At 41.9% G+C, this 19,216-nt stretch overlaps 1 protein-coding gene across 4 annotated transcripts in view; it reads right to left on the bottom strand.

The window, feature by feature from the left end:
• TOM1L1 (target of myb1 like 1 membrane trafficking protein) overlaps positions 1-19,216 on the bottom strand; it is a 50,071-nt gene that overhangs the window by 29,962 nt on the left and 893 nt on the right. For all 4 annotated transcript variants that reach the window (XR_004141859.2, XM_031468108.2, XM_064494949.1 and 1 more), the window contains exons 2-7: positions 17,603-17,687; positions 15,494-15,572; positions 8,090-8,239; positions 7,231-7,356; positions 6,273-6,374; positions 5,154-5,270 (exon numbers count right to left, since the gene is read on the bottom strand). Coding sequence is in view for 3 of the 4 variants with exons in the window: in XM_031468108.2 (XP_031323968.2) it covers positions 5,154-5,270; positions 6,273-6,374; positions 7,231-7,356; positions 8,090-8,239; positions 15,494-15,572; positions 17,603-17,687 (659 nt within the window). In the remaining variant the exon portion in view is untranslated. The remainder of the gene's footprint in view (positions 1-5,153; positions 5,271-6,272; positions 6,375-7,230; positions 7,357-8,089; positions 8,240-15,493; positions 15,573-17,602; positions 17,688-19,216) is intronic.

Raw genomic sequence — 19,216 nt, 5'->3', positions numbered from 1 at the left:
CATCCAGGTGCTGGGATGGTGGTGAACTCCAACTGCACAGGGACAGAAGCTCCTGTGCTGGGGACCCTTCCAGACCTCACGGCATGGACTTCTTCATTTGCTCATTTGTCTCCGTTATGATGAACTGGTTAATAGTAAGTAAAGTGTTCCCCTGGATTCTGTGAGCTACTCTAGCAAATTACTCAACCTGGGGAGGGGATGGTGGGAAACCCCTGATCAGGAGCCAAGATGGAACCGAAGTGTGGGTGATCAGGGGTCTCCACAAGGGTGAGGTCACCAGCCACTGCAGGCGCTGACCTTCAACACACCCTGAAAGGAGAGCAGGAACGAGGCCCTCTGTGCTCTGGGAAAACTGGCAGAACAGGCTTTCTGAGAGCTAGATATTTTCAGAAGATTTTATGAGCCCAAATTCTTGCATCTTCTCATATCCAGAAAGGCACTAAAATCATTAGCAGTGACGCCTGCTCCTCATGACTATCAGCAGGCCTCTGCCTAAATGTGTGCCTGACTGCATGCACACCCTTCACTAAAATCACATATCTGCTGCCCCCCACTCCACCTCTTTGGAGCAGTTCCTCAGAGCTATCTGAGATGCTGTGTCCAGGGCTACCGTCCTCATTTTGCCCCAAATAACACTTAACTCACAACTCTCACATTGTGCATTTTTTCCAGTCGACACTGGGGACCCACTACCTGCGACTGGTGTCTGAAGTGGGGGCAATCTTGTGGGACTAAGCTCTTAACCCTGTGGGGTCTGTGCTATCCCTGGGTAGTCAGTGCCAGAATTGTTTAATGTGCAGGGGCACAACCTCAGAGCTGGTGTCAGAAGTGCTGGGAGCAGAGAAACAGTGTTCTTTTATGAAGTTAATTAGACTACAAGAGAAAGTTCAAATAGGTGTCAAAAGAATTTAAGAATAAATTAAAGTACTCCCCACACCAGGTCTCTATGAGTTACTGACACAAAGCACAGAAAGAAAAATAAAGCTACACGTTGAATAGGCTTAGAAACACGTTGACCGGATGCCAGAACCACTTAAACTGAACTGGCCGCGAGTAGCACTCTAACGCTGATTTACAGCCACAGTCTCTTTACCGTCCAGGGCAACACACAGCCTTAAGCTCTGGCATCAAAGCAGTAACCAATAAATTAGCATTATCCCTGAAAAATTCAACCAAACATCTGCCCCCAGAGACCCTGGCACAGAAAGGCATTTCAGTGTTGCTCCAGGACGGCAGGAAGGAAACTGGATTCTCATATTTAAATGGGATGTCTCAGTGCACGTTCTTCCTGAGGGACTGTTTACCACGGATGAATGAAGACATGAGAGAATAGTCATACCATTTCATTTCAGACCACGTGGAACTCGAAATACTGCTCTGCGCATTTTTTTTTCAGTTTGCTGTGCCCATATTTGAAAAATATTAACATTGCAAAATATAAAGTAAATTAAAAAAGGAAAGGAAACTTTGAACCTTATGTACCGAGCAAATGCCAGGTCTAGCAAACATAATGCTACTCCTAGATTACATGTTGATTTAAAAACAAAAAACTGAAAAAAAAAAATAGTAAAACATAAAAACAAATTAATGTTTTATAGACCCTGGGAAAAAGAATTTTCAGCAAAGTACAAAATTTTAAAGCATGCCTTTCTTTCATTTTGTAACTTTACTGCGGAATAGCTCAGAATGTCACTTCTGTTTTAAATAACAGAATTGATAACTGAGCAAGGAAATGTAATTTGAATCATGAAATTCTTGCTTTAATAAAAATTCCCTCAACAGAAAAAAATACTCTTTTACTTTGCTACATATTCTTTTACTTTGATACATAGTTTAATATGCTTGCTAACATCATGAGTCGCAAAACTTGTAACTGCAAATGCCTTCAGTTGTGGATTTCTTACAGGGGTTACTACATAGGAGTTCTCATGAGTAATTTTCTTTTTAACCTCCTCATAAATAGGATGTGTAAGTGAAGAGTTAAATGCCATCTTAGCTCTTCACTTTATACATACAGAAACCAAGTCTAATGATAGCAAATGACTCACCCAAGGCCAAGGACCCTAAAAATCATTAGCAAAACGATTCAACATTCCTAAGAATACTCTAAAAATAATATACCTAAAGCCACTGATCCAAAATACTGACTTGTTTCTCAAGGCATATGACTGATACTCTATAGGATATTAATAGACACTTAGCAAATGGGGGTTCTTTGGTCAAAAAGTTTGTAAATGTTGGGTTAACATCTAACATACCTCTTAGAGCCTTTACTGTACGAATGGACTGCATGAACTGCTAAGAAGAGAAATACAGTAGGCAATCGCTTTTGGAAATTTATTGGACCACAGATGTCACATTATCTCTACATAGTACACAGCAGGAAACGCCGTCTTAACTTGTTTCCAAGAGTTACTTTGCTTCCCCCAGAATTTATCATCTCAATGTTCACCAGAGGAATCTTTCTAAAATTGCTCCTGGTTATGCAGTCCTTCAGTTTCAACCCTTTAAGGGCTCCCTTCTGCCATCTGGGTTAATTAAGCCTACTGAGGCACAAGGCATGTCAGGTCCTCAACAACCTTGATGCTCCCAAGCTGCGCTTTTAAACTCTCTGTGTATCTGAGAAATACCAGAAACTCAAATTAACTGAGAGTGGGTAGGGGGTCGGTGAAGGGCTCCTTAAGGGGTGTATCTGACTCCCTAGTGGTCTCTGGAGGTAGGCTTCTACAGATATAGCCTGAGAAATGACCTGCTTTTTCTGAAAACCTTTTAAAAATGTAAAACCCATTCTGAATTCACAGACAGCACAAAAACAGACCAGCTGGCCACAGTACGCTGTGCCCCACTGGGTTAGAGGAAGGCACCATCCAGGGCACTCCAGACTGCCCACAGTGAGTACGGCCACGGGACACGGGAGGAAACTGAAGGCTGCTGCATGACGAGAGCCGTGGAGGCCAGAAGAGGACACGTGAGGGGCAGCTCACTAGCAGCTGAGGTACGGCAGTGAGACCACCGGGCAAGACAGCCCCTGCTCGTGCCTCTCTCCCCACATGAGACCAGGGCTGAGACAAGAGCATCTGTTTCCAGGGGGGGAGCAACGCCTGGGACAGAGACACAGACATGCTTCCCGCTGCTGGCAGCAGCCAGGAAAGACAGGAAGCATATAACTCAGAGGACCAGCTACCAATACATCGCCCCGGCATCAGCCTCTGCCAATCCTATGCAACCACGGTGTCTTCCCCTCAGCATGGGCAAGCCGGGTCACCGAGAATGCAGACCAGATGTCAGGGCATCTCACACAAAAATGAGCTCACGATCACCAACCTATCCTCTATTTGAGGAACGCAAATGAAAAAGGTGAGGAACAAAAGAACTAGCACCCAAGGAAGGAGAATCCATAGAGCAAGTGGAAAAGCACCTTCAAAAATAATTACTGTCCTTAGAAAGATAAAAGGGGAAAGCATGTCTATGAAATAACTATTACAAAAATCCAAATGCATTTTTAGAATAAAAAATTGCTGAAATAAAACATTCATTAGGAGGGCTGAAGAGAGAGCCTAATGTTCATGTTTCAGAGAAATAACACGGGAAATGGAGCAGCTTTGCTAGAACGACAGCATAAAAGAATGAAGAAATGAAAACTAAAAAAAGGTAAGAGATTAAAAAACATATAACTGGAAGTTTCATCACCTAAAAAATGTTCCACACAAAGAGAATAGAAGAAAGAAGAGTAGAAAAGAAGTATTTGCAGTAGGAGCTGAGAATTTCCCAGAACTAAAATACACATAAACTGACACGGCAAGAGGCCTTTCGAGTACAAGCAGGGTAAGCAAGGGGAATACACCATGCACACACGTGCACACATAGCCCTAGACACAGTACAGTGAACGTTCAGACATATTAAGGCAAAGAGAAATCACAAGCACAAGCAGAGAAACATTATAAAACAAAGATACAACAATCCACAATATCGTACTTCTCACTAGCACCACTGGGTGCAAGAACAGTAGAGCAGAATCTTCGAAGGACGTAAGGAAAAGAATTTTGCACCTAGAATTCCGTATCTGCCAAACTGCTAGCCCTTTAACATGGCAGCCAAAAGACATCTCTGGACATGTAAACACTCAAAGTTTACCCCTCGTAAAAATTTAAGGAGACAGCAGTAATATACAGGTAGTAATGTGGCAGTAATATGCAAGCAGTGACGTTAAAAAAGGACATTTTTACCACCTATTGTTTCCCAAATAGGCAATAATCAAGACAAATGTTATTTACTAACAATCTAAGAAGTTGAAGGAAAGACAACATCAACATGAGAAGTGGGGAGTGGGAATCAGAGAAAAGTAAAAATATGGTAAAGTTCTTAACTTGTTCGGGAAGAAAAAGATTTAGAAATTGACTTTTTTTCCTCTAAGTGCTTCTAAAATTAATGTGTTAAAGTGTGAGATAAAATTTAAAATTGAAATTAGAACAAACCACTGGAGGGAAAAAGGAAAGTGCATGCGATGGATGTACAGTTACGGAAAACGGTCCCCGAAGGGCCAATACTCCCATCGTAACGAACTGCTCATGGTCCCTCACGAGCTCACACAGGTCCACTTGTTCCTCCACAGACTTGGTACTACCTCCATCCAAACCCTCCCCCAAGCCCTTACCTTTACTCTAGCCCCTCCCCCTGATCCCACAGTATGATACATACGTTTCTACCATGGCATCTACGATACTTTCTTAAACTTGTTGTTTACAAAACCATCTTGCTCACTGGACCTAAGTTCCTTAAGGATTAGGACAGCTTCCTCATTTCCATATCCTTTACCACATCACAGTTACTCATCATGTTTGTTGAATGGATGGATACAGAGGCAACTTTAACACATTTAAAATAGTGAGAGACACAGAGATTGAATATGGCTAAGGCTATACGTGATTAAATTATGTATTGCGGGGGGGGGGGGTAAATGCCATGTCTAAGTTCCCATCGCATCTCTGACAAAGTCAGCCTTGCATCTTCTTGTTAAGTTTAAGAGTCAACTAAAGTTGTAGGAGGATGGACTAGACAATGCTAAGGTGTCTGTCCTCCATCGCCAAGGCTCTAAGCTTAGAGAATAACGTTAGAGGCACTGTGACTGATTGTCCCTGAAATCATACTACACCTGCAGAAGCTCCATGTCTTCCCGGTTTTCAGACCCAGGAATATTCTCCATCAGTATGGCAGACATCACTCTCACATTCATTTTCACCATATCCAATTCGCTGTGCAGTTTTCCAATCTGCAGAGAGCAACACAATCACCAGTAAGTGTGACACCAAGAATGGCTAGCTAGTTTCCTCCTCCCAGGGGACATTCACTGGAGGAGAAAACATTTTGATAAAATTTAATATTTTCAATCTTATATCAACATAATTAAATTACACTGTAATTGTATACTGTACATTGTAATTACAAATGCACAACCTGTCACCTTCTAAAAGGTCTTGAAATCTCTTGTAATGAATTTTAAAATATGCTCTAGGAGAGTGAATGAAGGCGGAAAAGTCAGATTAGAACCAATACGGAGAAGGAAGAAGGTGACCATTATCAGGAACCTGGACAAAATGGCAAAGTTAGTCTGGGTTTCCTGGAAACCAGTAGGGGAGAAAAAAATGAGTGTTCTATAGTCCCATTGTGTTAGAAAAGGAAGAGTCAAGAGAGAAACACTTTTTTTTTTCTCCTGGATTAAATTCTAAGAGGGACTATTCACATGGATTTTTTAATATAATACTGAATAATAATGATACAAAGTCTCAAATGATAGTTCCTTGTAGCAGGGCAGACATGAGCTTCACTCAATAATTGCTTATCTAAACCTCTGGTAAACAGATACAGACAAAGAGGTAAATGTAATTCATCAGCCGACACAGTTAACATTAGTAATAAGACTACCACTTCGTGAGCTCGCTGAGATGGCATATGGACAGTCCTAACAGGAGCAACAGGAATAAGACGGTTGCCACTAGATCCATTCCACAGACAAACCTCCACACAGCCGCTAAAGCTACTAGACAGCACTACCGTTAAAAGCTCAGGCTTCAGAATCAGACAGAAGCCATGGGATTAATTCCACTTACAACTGAACCATGATAACGTGCACATATCACTAAGTCTCAGTCCCCTCCTCTGTAAAATGAGGCTAGAATGGACATCTGCCTCGTCGCACTGTTAAGAAGAATCAACAAACTATATTTAAAGTGCTCAGAACCTGGTCATCAGTAAACACAGTTGTCGCTGTTACCTGTTCTGGGACCAGTGTAACAGTGGAGCTCTTGGGAACCATAGAATAAAGAGCCGGTGCAGTAGGAACAGATGCTGACGGATTTGGTGAGATCTGAGCAGTCTATCAATATGAAATACAGGAATATTGTTATTTGAATTAATTTGATCACCCCGCCTCCCAAGCCCGGGTTTTCCATTTATATAACTCAATCACTAGGGAGAGTTAGCCCTCAGGACAAACCCTCCACCAAGATCAGGCTTTTGGGATACACCTGAATTGCTTTTTCTACCAAGGCGGGATTCACCAACCCACAGAAGGAAAGAACTACTGTTTCTGCATGATGGAAATTACAGGAAGTCACAAACTGAGCTGTAATCAGTCACTCAAAGTATTTTAAGTTCAAAACCTTGATTATCTACAAACTTGACAAACTCTTCCATGGGCACAGTATTATTAAAAAAATTTATCAGATGACTACCTAACCTGCCTAGCACCAACCTTTCTTTTGAAAACTGCCCCTCCTCTGCTCTACCCAAGTGATTTCCATGTGGAGCCACCATGTTCTTCTATAACCTCAAATTTGTGCAGAAATGGAAAACTGACCCAGGTTGGTTCAATGGGTCCCTTCTCCAGGTTTTTGACCTTGGATTCTGAAAAAGCTAAAGCTGTAACATGAAAATCTGGGAGCTATGTTGTCTACCATGTGGAAAAAGCTAGTCTGCAATGACAGAGAGGAATGAAGCTGATGATCAATGGGAAATGGACAAGTAGCAAGGCATCAGAAGGCCTGGTTCTCTGTGATTCCAAAGATCCAGCTAACAACCTTCTTGTGGCTTGGTGGGCTACCACGGTTTCCTTCTCATAAATGAATTTTTCAGCTTAGGCTAGGGGGAGCTAGGGTTGCCCCTTTCGATGAGAAAAGACCCATGTACTATGCTGTCTTACTCTACACAGGTCAAAAAAAAATGCCTCGTACCTCTTCTCTGGCCGCTTCAGCCTCTGCATCTGATGGAGGAAACTGAACACCTTTCTTAAGAAGATCCAGGTACACTTCTTTCGCCTCACTTACATCCACGCCTCCTGGGAAGCCCTGCGACCAAGTCTGAATTCAAGAGATGGAACGTTCCAGAGTTAAAACAGCAGCAAAAAAAAAAAAACAAAAAAACACAATTCTTAAGCTTGTGACAGAAAATGAAAGATTGACAATTATGTACCTTAGAAAGAGAAACTACTTTTTTTTAACTGAGGTATATAGTTAATTTGAAAAACCTACTTTTGAATGCCATACACAAAACGCACACTTTTAGAGATCAGAGTAATATACAGTATTTTTAATCAGATTCCCATGCCTCTACAATTTAATGACACTCTGGAACAGGTACTGTTGATTGTTTTTACTATATTAAACCCAGAATTAATACATTCTAAAATACCATCAACTTTTTGCTAAATAACTCTGAAAATATCTAATCCAGAACACAGTTTCCCCCTGTTCCCTAAACATCATTAACTTTCCTACCTAACATGGATAAAACAAAAAATGAGAGCCAAGTTCGGACAAGACTATAAATTCTTCAGAAAAAGGCCACAATTGACACAACATTGTAAACTGACTATAATTCAATAAAAAAAAAAATCCCCTGCCCCCTAAAAAAGAAAAAGGCCACAATCCAATGCCAAGAAATTACTATTACATGGGAAATAACATAGTAAAAGATGCTTTGGGGTTCAATCCCAGGTTTGTTTGTAAAGGATCACTGAACCAACTGGGAGTTAGGTAGTTAAATCTCTAATCTTAGACGTTTACCATCCCACAAGGTATATAATAGACTTACCTTAATAAAATTCAAAATTCTATTCTGAATATCTACTGGCAAGGTGTATCTGGGATTCAGCAGCTTAACTAGACTATCTTTAACAAATTCCTTCTTCACAATCAGAGACTGGAAACTCGGACCACAGTTCTCCACGCACATGTCAATAAGCTAAGGAGAAAAATTAAGCATTTTATCTCTTTGGCAAAAACATCTCCTACGTGTAAGGTAAAAATTGCTAAGCCACAATTTCCACCAGCATTCTAACTACTAAGCATGAGGTGGGAAGCCCCATGAAAAAGATGGCAGGACCCCCAGGCAGGGCCATTACCCTCCTGCCAGAACCATTAGGTTCCTTGGCCCAGAGGCATTATCTCACTTTTTAAACTCTGAAACGCCTAGCGGAATTTACCCCTAAGATTCTATTGGGTCCCTGAGCTAACTCCTGATTGGTCCATTTCTCTCACTCCGGATTGGTTCATTTCCCCTATTCCTGATTGGCCCATTTCCCTCATTCCTGATGGGTCCATTTCTACAAACCTTGTTCCTAATTAGTCACCTTTGTTGTACCTTATGTTGCAAAATATTGCAAAGTCTAGATTTATTTGCATATGATGTTGCAAAATGTTGCTAAGTGTAGCCTATAAAAGGCTGTGTAAACCTACAGACAGGGCCCAGAGCTTGGAGTGTTTACTCCTCTGGGCCTGCCAGCGTAATAAACCTGAGTTCTCCAACTCTCCAAGTGCTGCTTGGTCTCTCACCCAGGTTGCTGGCACAACTGAGCTGTAACACTGAGTTGTAACACGCTTTTCTGCAACAAGCATAATTTGGTATCTACGAAAATACATTCAAAACCTTAGGTTCTGGGAATGTGAGGAAGTATGAGGCGCAGTGCGACTGCTGAGCGGATATGCTGCAGGGGCGTCAGGACACACATGTACGAGAACTGATAACAATTCGAGGTAGCAAATGCCAAGGGCCAAATGGGAGGTGCAAACAAAGCACATGGACGATGGACAAGGTGACATCTGTCCTAGTGCTCCCAGGAAAGTCCTGCTGAATGCCTGCTGTCCTGGCTTTATTAATGGCAATACCTCCCCTCCCTCTCAAAAAAGTCCTTGTCTGAATGATAAATGACATGGTTACCCTCGCTACAGTCCTTTGCAGGCAGATGTGACAATTAAGGGCCAGGTGGTCTCAGGACTTTTGGAAAAGGTGGGGGGGGGGGGTCCTAAGCTGGGCTGTGAGTAATAGTAAGAAAAGTACAAATGAGGATAGAGCAATATTCTAGGCAGGGAAACGCTATTAAAAATACACATACAGGTGACAAGCGTCATGAGCTGCGAGGAGGAAAACAAGTCCTCCCATTTGTCCAGGTTCCTTTACGTAGGCCAACTAGGGACAGCCGGGTGGATGAAGTCTGGAGGGGTTTCATCCCGACTGCAGAGAAATTCGCGTGGCCATATAAAGAATGTGGGCATTGTCCTGAAGGCACTGAGAAGTTACTGAAGGGCTCTTATTAGTTTGTCTCCATCACATCTCTGTCCTGAACTTGAGAGAAAGGTGAGTGTGTGCAAAGTACTCTGACAGGGTTTTCCAGCAGCACTCTACAAAGGGAACGGGAGGGCTACAGAACCGGCAATGATGGAGAGACCCAGTAGCGACCCACCAGGGCAGCCTGCACACAACGGCCCGAACAAGGATGATCTGGGTGCAAGGAAGGAAAGACATGAGAATTAGGAAGGGAGAACTTTCAACAACTGGGTGTTCGTTGAAAGAGGATGGCTAAAAATTAAGCGATTGTTATTCTGCACGAGATCATTGGCACCCTGGATGGAAACTTGGAAGTGGATGGGGTAGTCTGACTGGTGTAAGGTCAAAAGGATGGGTTGAAATTTAGATATTTTGAGTTTCCAAGTACTATGAACTGAATGTTTGTGTCCCTCCCAGATTACATGCTGAAGTTCCCAATACCTAATGTGACGGTACTTGGAGGTGGGACCTTTGGGAGCAAATTAGGTCATGAGGGTATAGTTCTCGTTTATGTGATTAGTGCCCTTATAAAAAGGGGTAAGAGAGATGACCTCTCTTTCAGCCATGTGAGGATACATGAGAAAGTGGCCATCTACAAGCCAGAGGGTGGGCCCTCATCACACGCTGGACCTGACAGCACCTTGATCCTGGACTTCATAACCTCCAGGACTGTGAAAAATAAATGCCTGTTGTTTAATATGGCATTTTTTTGTTACAGCAGCCCAAGATGACAAAGACAAAAATGGATGGTGAGACATTCAAGTGGAGTTTTTTAGCTGAGAGCTGTGCGTGCCCAGCTACAGCTCAGGAGAGAGTCAGGCCAAAAGGGAGGACTCGAGGCTGCCTCGGATGAGCAGAGAAGAGGAAGGGGCTAGAACAGTGGGCTCACCTGTTAGACCAGACGGGCACTCAAAGGCAACTGAAGAGCACCCAACAGAAACCGATGCACAAAATGAAAGAGAACGTAATTTGGCAAAGTCCCAAGAGGGCAGAGTTTCCAGGAGGATGGAGTGTCAAACAGTTAAGAAAATGGACTGAGAGAGTGGGGGTCATCAGTCACCTCGAATAAAAGATGTTCAATAAGTCAACATGAGAAGAAGTCAGGCGAGGAGAGAAGGAGTTGGTATTGAAGAACTTCATGCAGAAAGCAGATTTCTAAAGGTGATCTGAAAACAAAATTTAATCTCTAGTTCCCATGCTCACTACCACCTCGGGCTGGAAAGGTCACAAAAATCATAACATGAGCAAGATAGACAGACTCATCTCTGCAGAAAAGAAGCCCTGAAAATTGACTCTACACCATCCTCCGTGTTGTGTCACTTTACTGACAATAGAAAAGAAGGTATGAAAGCTGTACTTTTTAGGGCAATGGTGCTAAGAAAACAACCGTAAAACACAGAAGCAGAGTACACGCAGCTTTGAGAAACACAAGGAGAACCTTTACAGCAAAGGGAAATAAAAAAAGAATCCAAAACATATTGAGATTAATCTATTTTAATGCAAGTTGTTTAGAGAAAGACAAGTTGAAAAGCTGAGTAATACATGCCTTTCTTGCTTGACACATGATTATGACGAGCTTTTATTAGGTGAAATGCTGATGGGAAAAGTGCCTTTAGTTCAATGGGGATTTATAGAAATATTTCATTGGACCGGCTATGCAGTCTTAGGCAAGATACTTTGCCTCCAAGTCTCATTTTCCCTAATGATGAAATGAATGCTAAATATTCCACAAACCACTTTCTATGTTTGGAGGACCAAGATTTTATGATAATGGGCAACATTCCCAGGACGTTACCAACACAAAATCAAACATGAAATGCAGAGAATATTAACATCCGGAGATCACCAATCACGCCCTCTGTATTTTCCCACTGGAATCTAGAATGTCAGGACTAATTACTCCAATCCTATCACCACTGCCATTATGTCACCAGAACCTCCTTCCCACCCCAGCCCACTGAGCTAAGCAATAAAAACTTTTTGTGGCTGTGGGAGCCCATGACTGGGTTAACAAATTGTAACAGACCCCAGCCGCTTGTCTTCTTTAAGAAGAACAAATGTGCTTAGTAACTGCTTTGCAAGCAGGAGCCTGTGCATCCGCGCTCTGGTCTCCTTGCACTAAAAAGCAGAGACAAAGCCTTGCTTGCACAATTGAGGTTTTACATAGCACTCTGCTCTTTGCAAAGCAGCGACCCAGGCCCTCAGCTATAAACGCTGGGCGTGCCTGCTGGTAGATAGTATGTTATCCCCCAAAACAAGGAACTGGCTGGTCTGGAGCTTTGCTTTAACAAATCTGTAAGAATGTATCTTGCTCCCCTCTCCCTGTGACATCCCTGAAGATAAACAAAGCCTTTGTACTCATTGTGACTTCTACAATCTCCATCCCATCCTGTCTTTCCCTAAATTCCTGCATACCATCACGCAACTGTTAATGATTTTTCCTTTGATTATACACAATAAATGTGGGAGCATTTGAGAGGCTCCTGGAGTTGACTCCCTCTCGCTCTCTTTTGACTTTTTCCAGAGTCTCGAGTAATGCATTCCGACTCGGTGGGGCTTCTGCCGGCCAGAACCCACAGGTGGCAAATTGGAGAAATTAAATACCTTGTTTCTACACATTTTGAAATTGGGCCTTGGTATAATTTGTGTGTTTGCATACCCTGTTTTTGCAAACAGGACAACCTAGATACCATAATCCTGAGGCAGCGTAGACAACCTGGGAGCCAAGGAACTGAGAGATGAAAAGAGGATGCCAACATCAGGCTTCACAGATCTCCTTTAGCACCTGGCTGGGCAAGTCACTTGTCCTGACTAAGCCTCAGTGTCCTCATCTGCAAAATGGTCATCACGCCTTCCTCCAGAGACCTGCTGCACACCTTAAAGTGAAATATAATGTATGTGAAGAGCTGACCCGTAGCAGAACCTGAAGGAATGTAAGCACTGTGATCACCCATCATTCCATGGATAAATGTCTCATCAGGAGAGGATGTACTGATTAGCTGATGTAAGTATTCCTTTCAGAAAGGCTTGGGGGAAAAAAAAAGAGCTACTTGGTAGTTTAATTTCTCACAGTAAATCACTACACCAAGCACAGCAGACTAGGCTTTGGGGCCACCCAGAGCTGAAGCCCTGGCCAAGGTAGTGGGTGAACTCATTTTACAAGTTCCTGCAGGAATAAACGCATCTCACACTAATTCTGAAGCCCCCATGGCTCATCACCTTGGGGGTGGCTCCTATTAATTAACTGAGTCCCAGGAACCTGTTCAACCACTTTCCTTTTCACAATAATAGTATCTTGCTGAGACTTATCACAATCGACTGATTCAAGAAAAACCAGCCTCTGGCGAAGACAAAGCCTGTTAACAAAATGCTTTTAAAAACAAAACAAAACTGCTGGTTCTTGACAGATCTGCACCACCAACTGAGGTAGGAAATTACAGTGTAGTCAGATCCCATCAAAGACCTAATCAAGGCTAACAAGTCCGTGGAGAATCCAAACGACAGATTATATAAACGACACTTATAATTGACCTTGACAGGCTCTCATCACCTCACAGTAATGAAATGGAAATGTAATATGTGAGGATTCATTCTTAAAGAGTTTATTGGTAAACATATAATTGCTTTTGACAGACACTGGATGATTCTTTCTGTGACTAATTTCCCTCAGAATTAAGTTTGGCTTAAGTTAATATGAAAGTCAGCTCTGAAGCCTTAAACACACCACTACAATGCAGTGAGTAGTCTTGGGGGGAGCTGACTGGGCCGTTAAAGACACAACATGGGGAGATCTGCATGAAGCTATCAAGAGCCAAAGGCCAATTTAAAGAAAATCCAAGAAGCAGGCACCTTCTTGAACTGTGCCCCTAACTATGAAGGGCTAGTCGGACCCCAGCCTGTGACTCACCCTTTTTCTGGCACAGGTTTTAGACTCTCTTGCTCTCACGTACTGCTGTGGAAATCATGAGGTGGAGCATGCAGTTATCTGAGGTGGACCAGGTAAAGGGAACAGGCAGCTAGCTGGGAGTGAGGCTCAAGAGGTCAGAATACTCAAAGGAAAGACTGGGAACCTAAGGGGAAAGGGAGGGCTGAGAAAGATGACACTCTGGAATAATCCAGCTTCCTTGGGGAAGATTCCTGGTTCATCCCCAGAAGGAAGGAACCACGACGAAGGAAGATACGGAGACAGGGATAAGAAGCAACCATGGAAACATCAGGTGGGCTAGCTACAAAAGAGAAAGAGACAAACCCATTATACAGAATGAACTACTCTAAGAAGGTGAAACACCACACGTGGAAATATAGAAAGTGGCATAAATTCATCTTCTGCCCTTAGGTTCCTCAGTCAATTTTCCAAATCATCAGCAACCTTGAGATACCCTAGAGCCACTTCATTTTAGAGCACATCTATGTATCTTTCTACCCCAATTCTACAGTACATTCCATTCGCCCTGAGTCTTCCTGCATACTAGGGGAGTGGGATGGGGGCTGAAAGACACTCAGTCATGAATCAGCCAACATCGGATACACCGATGTGCTAGTTCTGCACTCCGTACAAAGGAGTTGAAGACACAAATGAAATACAGTGGCCCATTCTTGCAAGGGGCCCGATTCATTCTGAAAAGCAAGGTGGTCCACAGCCAGGACATGGAATTTAGAGTCTGAGGACTGGGTTGAAATCTTGCCCATGCTACTTAAATCTTGGAGGAAAAAAAAAAAAATCACTTAATCTCACTAACTCTGTCTCTTCATCTGTGAAATGGAGTCAACAGGACAACTTCTTCACAGGGTTGCTGAGAGCATCAACCAGGTACCAGGCAAAGGTTTATTTCCGTTATCAACCCAGCATTCTGCTATGTCTGCTGAGTTGCCTCTCCCCCCTCTCTCTAGTTCCCTCCATTCTGTGAGCTCCCTGAGGAGGCTGCTTTGGTAAAGACAGGTGAGAGGTAGGAAAAAAAAGGCAGAAGGAAGGAAAGTCCCTTCTGAAGCTACATTCAGATCCCTACTTGAAGGGTTTCTGCAGTGACAGTTTCATTAAGACGATTGAATTCATTTCTTCTCTTTCAACTACTGCCCAAGAAAACAAGATGTGGGAAGTTCTCCCCATGAGGGTGGAAACAGGGATCTGTGCTCACCTGTGCCCCACAGCTCTCTTCAACACTCCCGAACCCCCTAAGGGCAGTGCTGCAGGATGAGTGCCAGGACCCTGCATGGCCTGGGGCTGGGGTGAGGTCAGCAAAGGCACTCAGAAGAAGTTAGAAAGCCACACAGCTCACTCTCAGGCAGCAGGCAGGGCTTGCAAAGCACACTGAAGTAAAACGGGCAACTCACCAAGCAATGAAGAAATCACACGGCCAAGGTTGAGGGGGAAACAGGAACACATCAAATCAACGTCAACACCCAAATCAAGACAACAAGACACGCAGGGGAATTGTTTAAATCAACAGAGAACATTCTCCAAACTATACCAAGCAGTGGAACTTGGCTGCCAGCACCTCAGGATTCCACAGAGGTGCTCAAAGGAGGTAGAAAGTGGACGGAGAGGCGAGGCGCTTTTCAAGCGCCAACTCTCCCCATGTGTAACGCACACACAAACTTCTCAATCCACTCAGTACCTACAAGCTTTGCAATACCAGTTCTCATCTTCTGACCAGGAAAAACTGATTTTCCAGGAATATGCGCTCTCCACAAAATTAAATGCTATTACAATCAATGAAACTCCCTGGATTCTGCAATTTTCAATGAACGAAGAGTTTTAATTCATACTGTAAATATCTTTTTGCTAACCTATTAATTATCTCAGAATATTTGTATCCTTTTTACCCAAAACTGGAAATGTGACCATAGCTTGGAAAATCCTAGAGTCTTAATTATTAATGTTAAAGTACTTACTGACAAGGTGAGTTGGATTTCTTTATGATTGTAGTTTTTGGAAATCCTTTTCTTCAAAGCTTTCACTGCATCTTTTGGCCTACAGCAAGAAATACAGTAAAATCATCAATGTAGGCACTGCTCAAAGTAAGCAATCTCTGAAAAGCAATATACAGTGTGCATATGCAATATGCAAGCCTTGGTCCCGCCTGCTGTGTGACCCTGGGCAGATCACTTACCTTTTCACACCCGTTTCCTCATACATCCAGGCAGACAATACCATCTACCGCCTTGTGAGAATCAAATAAAATATTTATACGACTATTACCCACAAAGCACTACACGCGGAATGTACTCATACCCAGAGTCCTCCATCAATGCACAGAACCAGTTTGCAGGAAATGTAATTTCAAAACATATTACTATTTTGATTACCAGTATTTCCTAAGCATCCTGTAGGCAGTGGGACATAGGAGGTGCTAGGACTAACTAGGTCAGCTTCTGATAGGCTACAATTTTATGTTACAAAAGGAAGAACTGTGTGTAAGTAGAGGGTCCGAATTTACTCTGAGAGGTTCAAAAGGTACAGACTTCCAGTTATACGTAAGTAATGGGTAAGTAATACGTAAGTACAACACAATGACTACAGTTAATACCCCCTGAATGGTGTATTTCAAAGTTCTTAAGAGAGTAGATCCTAAAAGTTTCCATCAGAAGGCAAAAAAAAAAAATTATTGTAATTGTATGAGGTGATAGATTGTAACTAAACTTACTGTGAAAGTTGTTTCCCAGTACAGGTAAGTTAAGTCATTACGCTACACACTTTAAATTTATACAGTGCTGTTTGCCAATTATATCTCACAACTTAAAAAACAAAACAAATCCTTTTTACATATTACCTTCCAATTTTGTTTATGTTTGCATGAGCAGAATTTCTATTATATGATAATGTAACTACATGATATTACATATACCAACATAGAACTGTAACTATTATAAAATCTATATATATAGATATAGATATATAGATGTGTATATAGATATATTTCTTAAAAATCCTATATAAAATCTAGGATTAAACCCTTGGAAAAGTTTAAAGAAATAAAGACACTGTTTTAAAAGAAAAAAAATTTATGCTGATTGTAAATTTGCATTTTGTATTAGCAATGAAGAAATTCGTATTGCCAGTGAAGAAAAGGTTCAGAGGAACCAAATACAGTAAATAAGATTATAGGGAAAACACCATAAATGTTTTATATTACTAACCATAAGCACTTTCCATTGATATAGTCAATAATTAACTGGAATGTTTTCTCCATCAACAAAAACTAAGACAATCTCTTTTGCTGTTCATTATTACTTTAATATGCACAGGAAAATTCAGAGAATTGTATTCCTTATAATGACTTTGTAATTTAGACTAAGTCTGAAAATAGTTGGCCTTCTTAACAATTTTGTTTTTTAAACTTCAATTCTCTAAAGTTTAAAAAGTGTAACAAAAGATAGAACAGCTTTTAAGAGCTTAGCATGAACATGAGTGAGTTGGCATTTGGAAGGAAAAAAAAAATGTCTTGTGACAAGCAGAGTAAAAAGCTGCTACATTACTTCCTGACTGATAATGAAAACAGCCCAGAGATAGGTCACCATCAGGAGTCCACTAGCTTCTTGAAAATATTTTTCAGTTACAGTTACATGAAATACTGGCAATCAGCGGAGGGGGAATTCCTAAAGAACAAACAATCTCTCTCTCTCTCTCAAGAACAAGGAATTTGAACCTCACAGAGATAAAACTTGAAACCATTAAGGAAAACGCAAAGAGGAGAAAAATGATAATGGGTTCTCAGATATTCCACATGCTGAAACAAGCAGCTGTCCTAGTATTTCAACCTGACATGTCTTCAAAAGGCAGTGGTCGCTTAAAGGGTGATGGAAACACTCAACGAGAAAGCCAAAGACTGCAGGACAAAATGTACTGTTAGTTCTGATGTTTCTTTTTTTTTTTTCTTAATTTTTTTTATTGAGTAATAGTCATTTTGCAATGTTGTGTCAAATTCCAGTGTAGAGCACAATTTTTCAGTTATATGATGTTTCTTATCAGAGGCAAATGCATGAACCACATACTGTACTCACCCATCCTGGGTAGTGTTAATTATGTCACAGATGTGCATGAACTGGCCCCAGTCTTCAGTCTGAGCTCCAGCAAATGTAGCCTTTTCTGCAAAGAAAAAGCTGTTATGTTGAGCCGATGCTACAACTGAATAAAAAATGTCTGGTTTTCCTCAAATAATCTGCCTGGAGTTGCAAGTACCATTAAGTTTATATTACCAAAGGGCAAAGAGATTTTTTTTTTCTCTGAGCTATTCCCAGTAATTCAGGAATCAGTCAAAACTCAAGTTCAGAGTGCTGCTGTTTCAACAGTAATGAGTGACCTATTAATAAAGACTGCAGGCCAGCCCAGCTAAATCTCCATCTGCCTGCCTGTCTTTCAGAGAAGGACAGCCACCTATAAGGTGAAGTGAACAGTGCTAAGTCTTTCATCTTATGCAATTTCATTTAATCCACTATTATACACGAAGAAATAAAAGTTCAGAGAAGTTAAGGAAATAACCCAAGGCTACACAGCCAGTACAAGGTAGAACCAGCATTCAAACCTAGGTTGTCTGATACGAGATTTTTTTTTTTTTTTTTTTTTTTTTTTTTGCTTTTTAAAAATCTTTTTATTCCATCCTTGGGGAGGTGGTGTTGAGAAATAAAATGGAACTACTGAAACTGTCTATGTCCTTTAGCCATAGAGCAAGGTCACTCCCAGCACCTGCACTAACCAGAGCTACACCAGGCAGACCTAAAGTCCCTGTACCTGGAACCCCACCAGTAAACAATCAGATATCATTTCCTTCTCCACATCCTCCTTAAGAATATGAAATGACACCTGGAAAGGATAATAGGACACTCAACCTGAATGACCTTTCCTACAACAAAGGAGAATATCCCTCAGCACGAAAACACAAGGTCCTAGAGGGAATGAAGAGAAAATGTAAAAGGATAAAGAAGAGGATAAAGGATTGGTTGGGGAAACCCCAGACCTTAGCCTGCTTCCCATCTAGAAGAAGCACTTTTTTTGAACTTGGCATTCAATGTGCAAAGCTTACCAACCTTGTGTTGTTCAGGCACGTACCATTGTTCTTCCTGCCAAATTCCTTGCTCCCCGTTTCCTGCTCTTCCTCCCACCTTTCCATTTTCCTAGAAAACTCCTATTCACCCTTCAAAAGCCATGGCAGAATTAAGTTCTCCCTTTTCCATATGTTTTAAATGTTTTACATTTCTCTATTGCAAAGGTACTGTACTACAGATACTACAAAACTGTGTGTGTCTTTCCTACAAGACTGTGCATTCCCTGATGGTTGAGACCAGGTCTTGCCTCATCCAGGTCCAGATAGATAGCTGGCAGTATCAGTAAATGCTTACAGCATTAAGGAATAAATCAGCCTATGAAGATGCAGTCTGCATCCATTTCTGTTCAGGGTTCACTTTGGTACCCAAAGGGATTCAGCCAGCAACAGGTACTGGGAAGGCATTTCCTCTTCCATGATAGCTACACCCACCATCCTATAAAGGTGTGGGAACTCAGCTTCAGGTTGGGTGCTGTGTTACTGTCACACAGCAGTTAATGAAGCCGTAGGCAAAACTGTCCAAATCTGAGCCTCCTTATTATAACTTCCAGGTTCTCAGGATTTCCCAACCCCA

This window comes from Camelus dromedarius, chromosome 16, assembly GCF_036321535.1.
Source record: "Camelus dromedarius isolate mCamDro1 chromosome 16, mCamDro1.pat, whole genome shotgun sequence".
In the NCBI taxonomy this organism is placed as follows: Eukaryota; Metazoa; Chordata; class Mammalia; order Artiodactyla; family Camelidae; genus Camelus; species Camelus dromedarius.
Note: the sequence above shows the minus strand (reverse complement) of the source record. Positions and strands in the feature narration are given on the sequence as shown.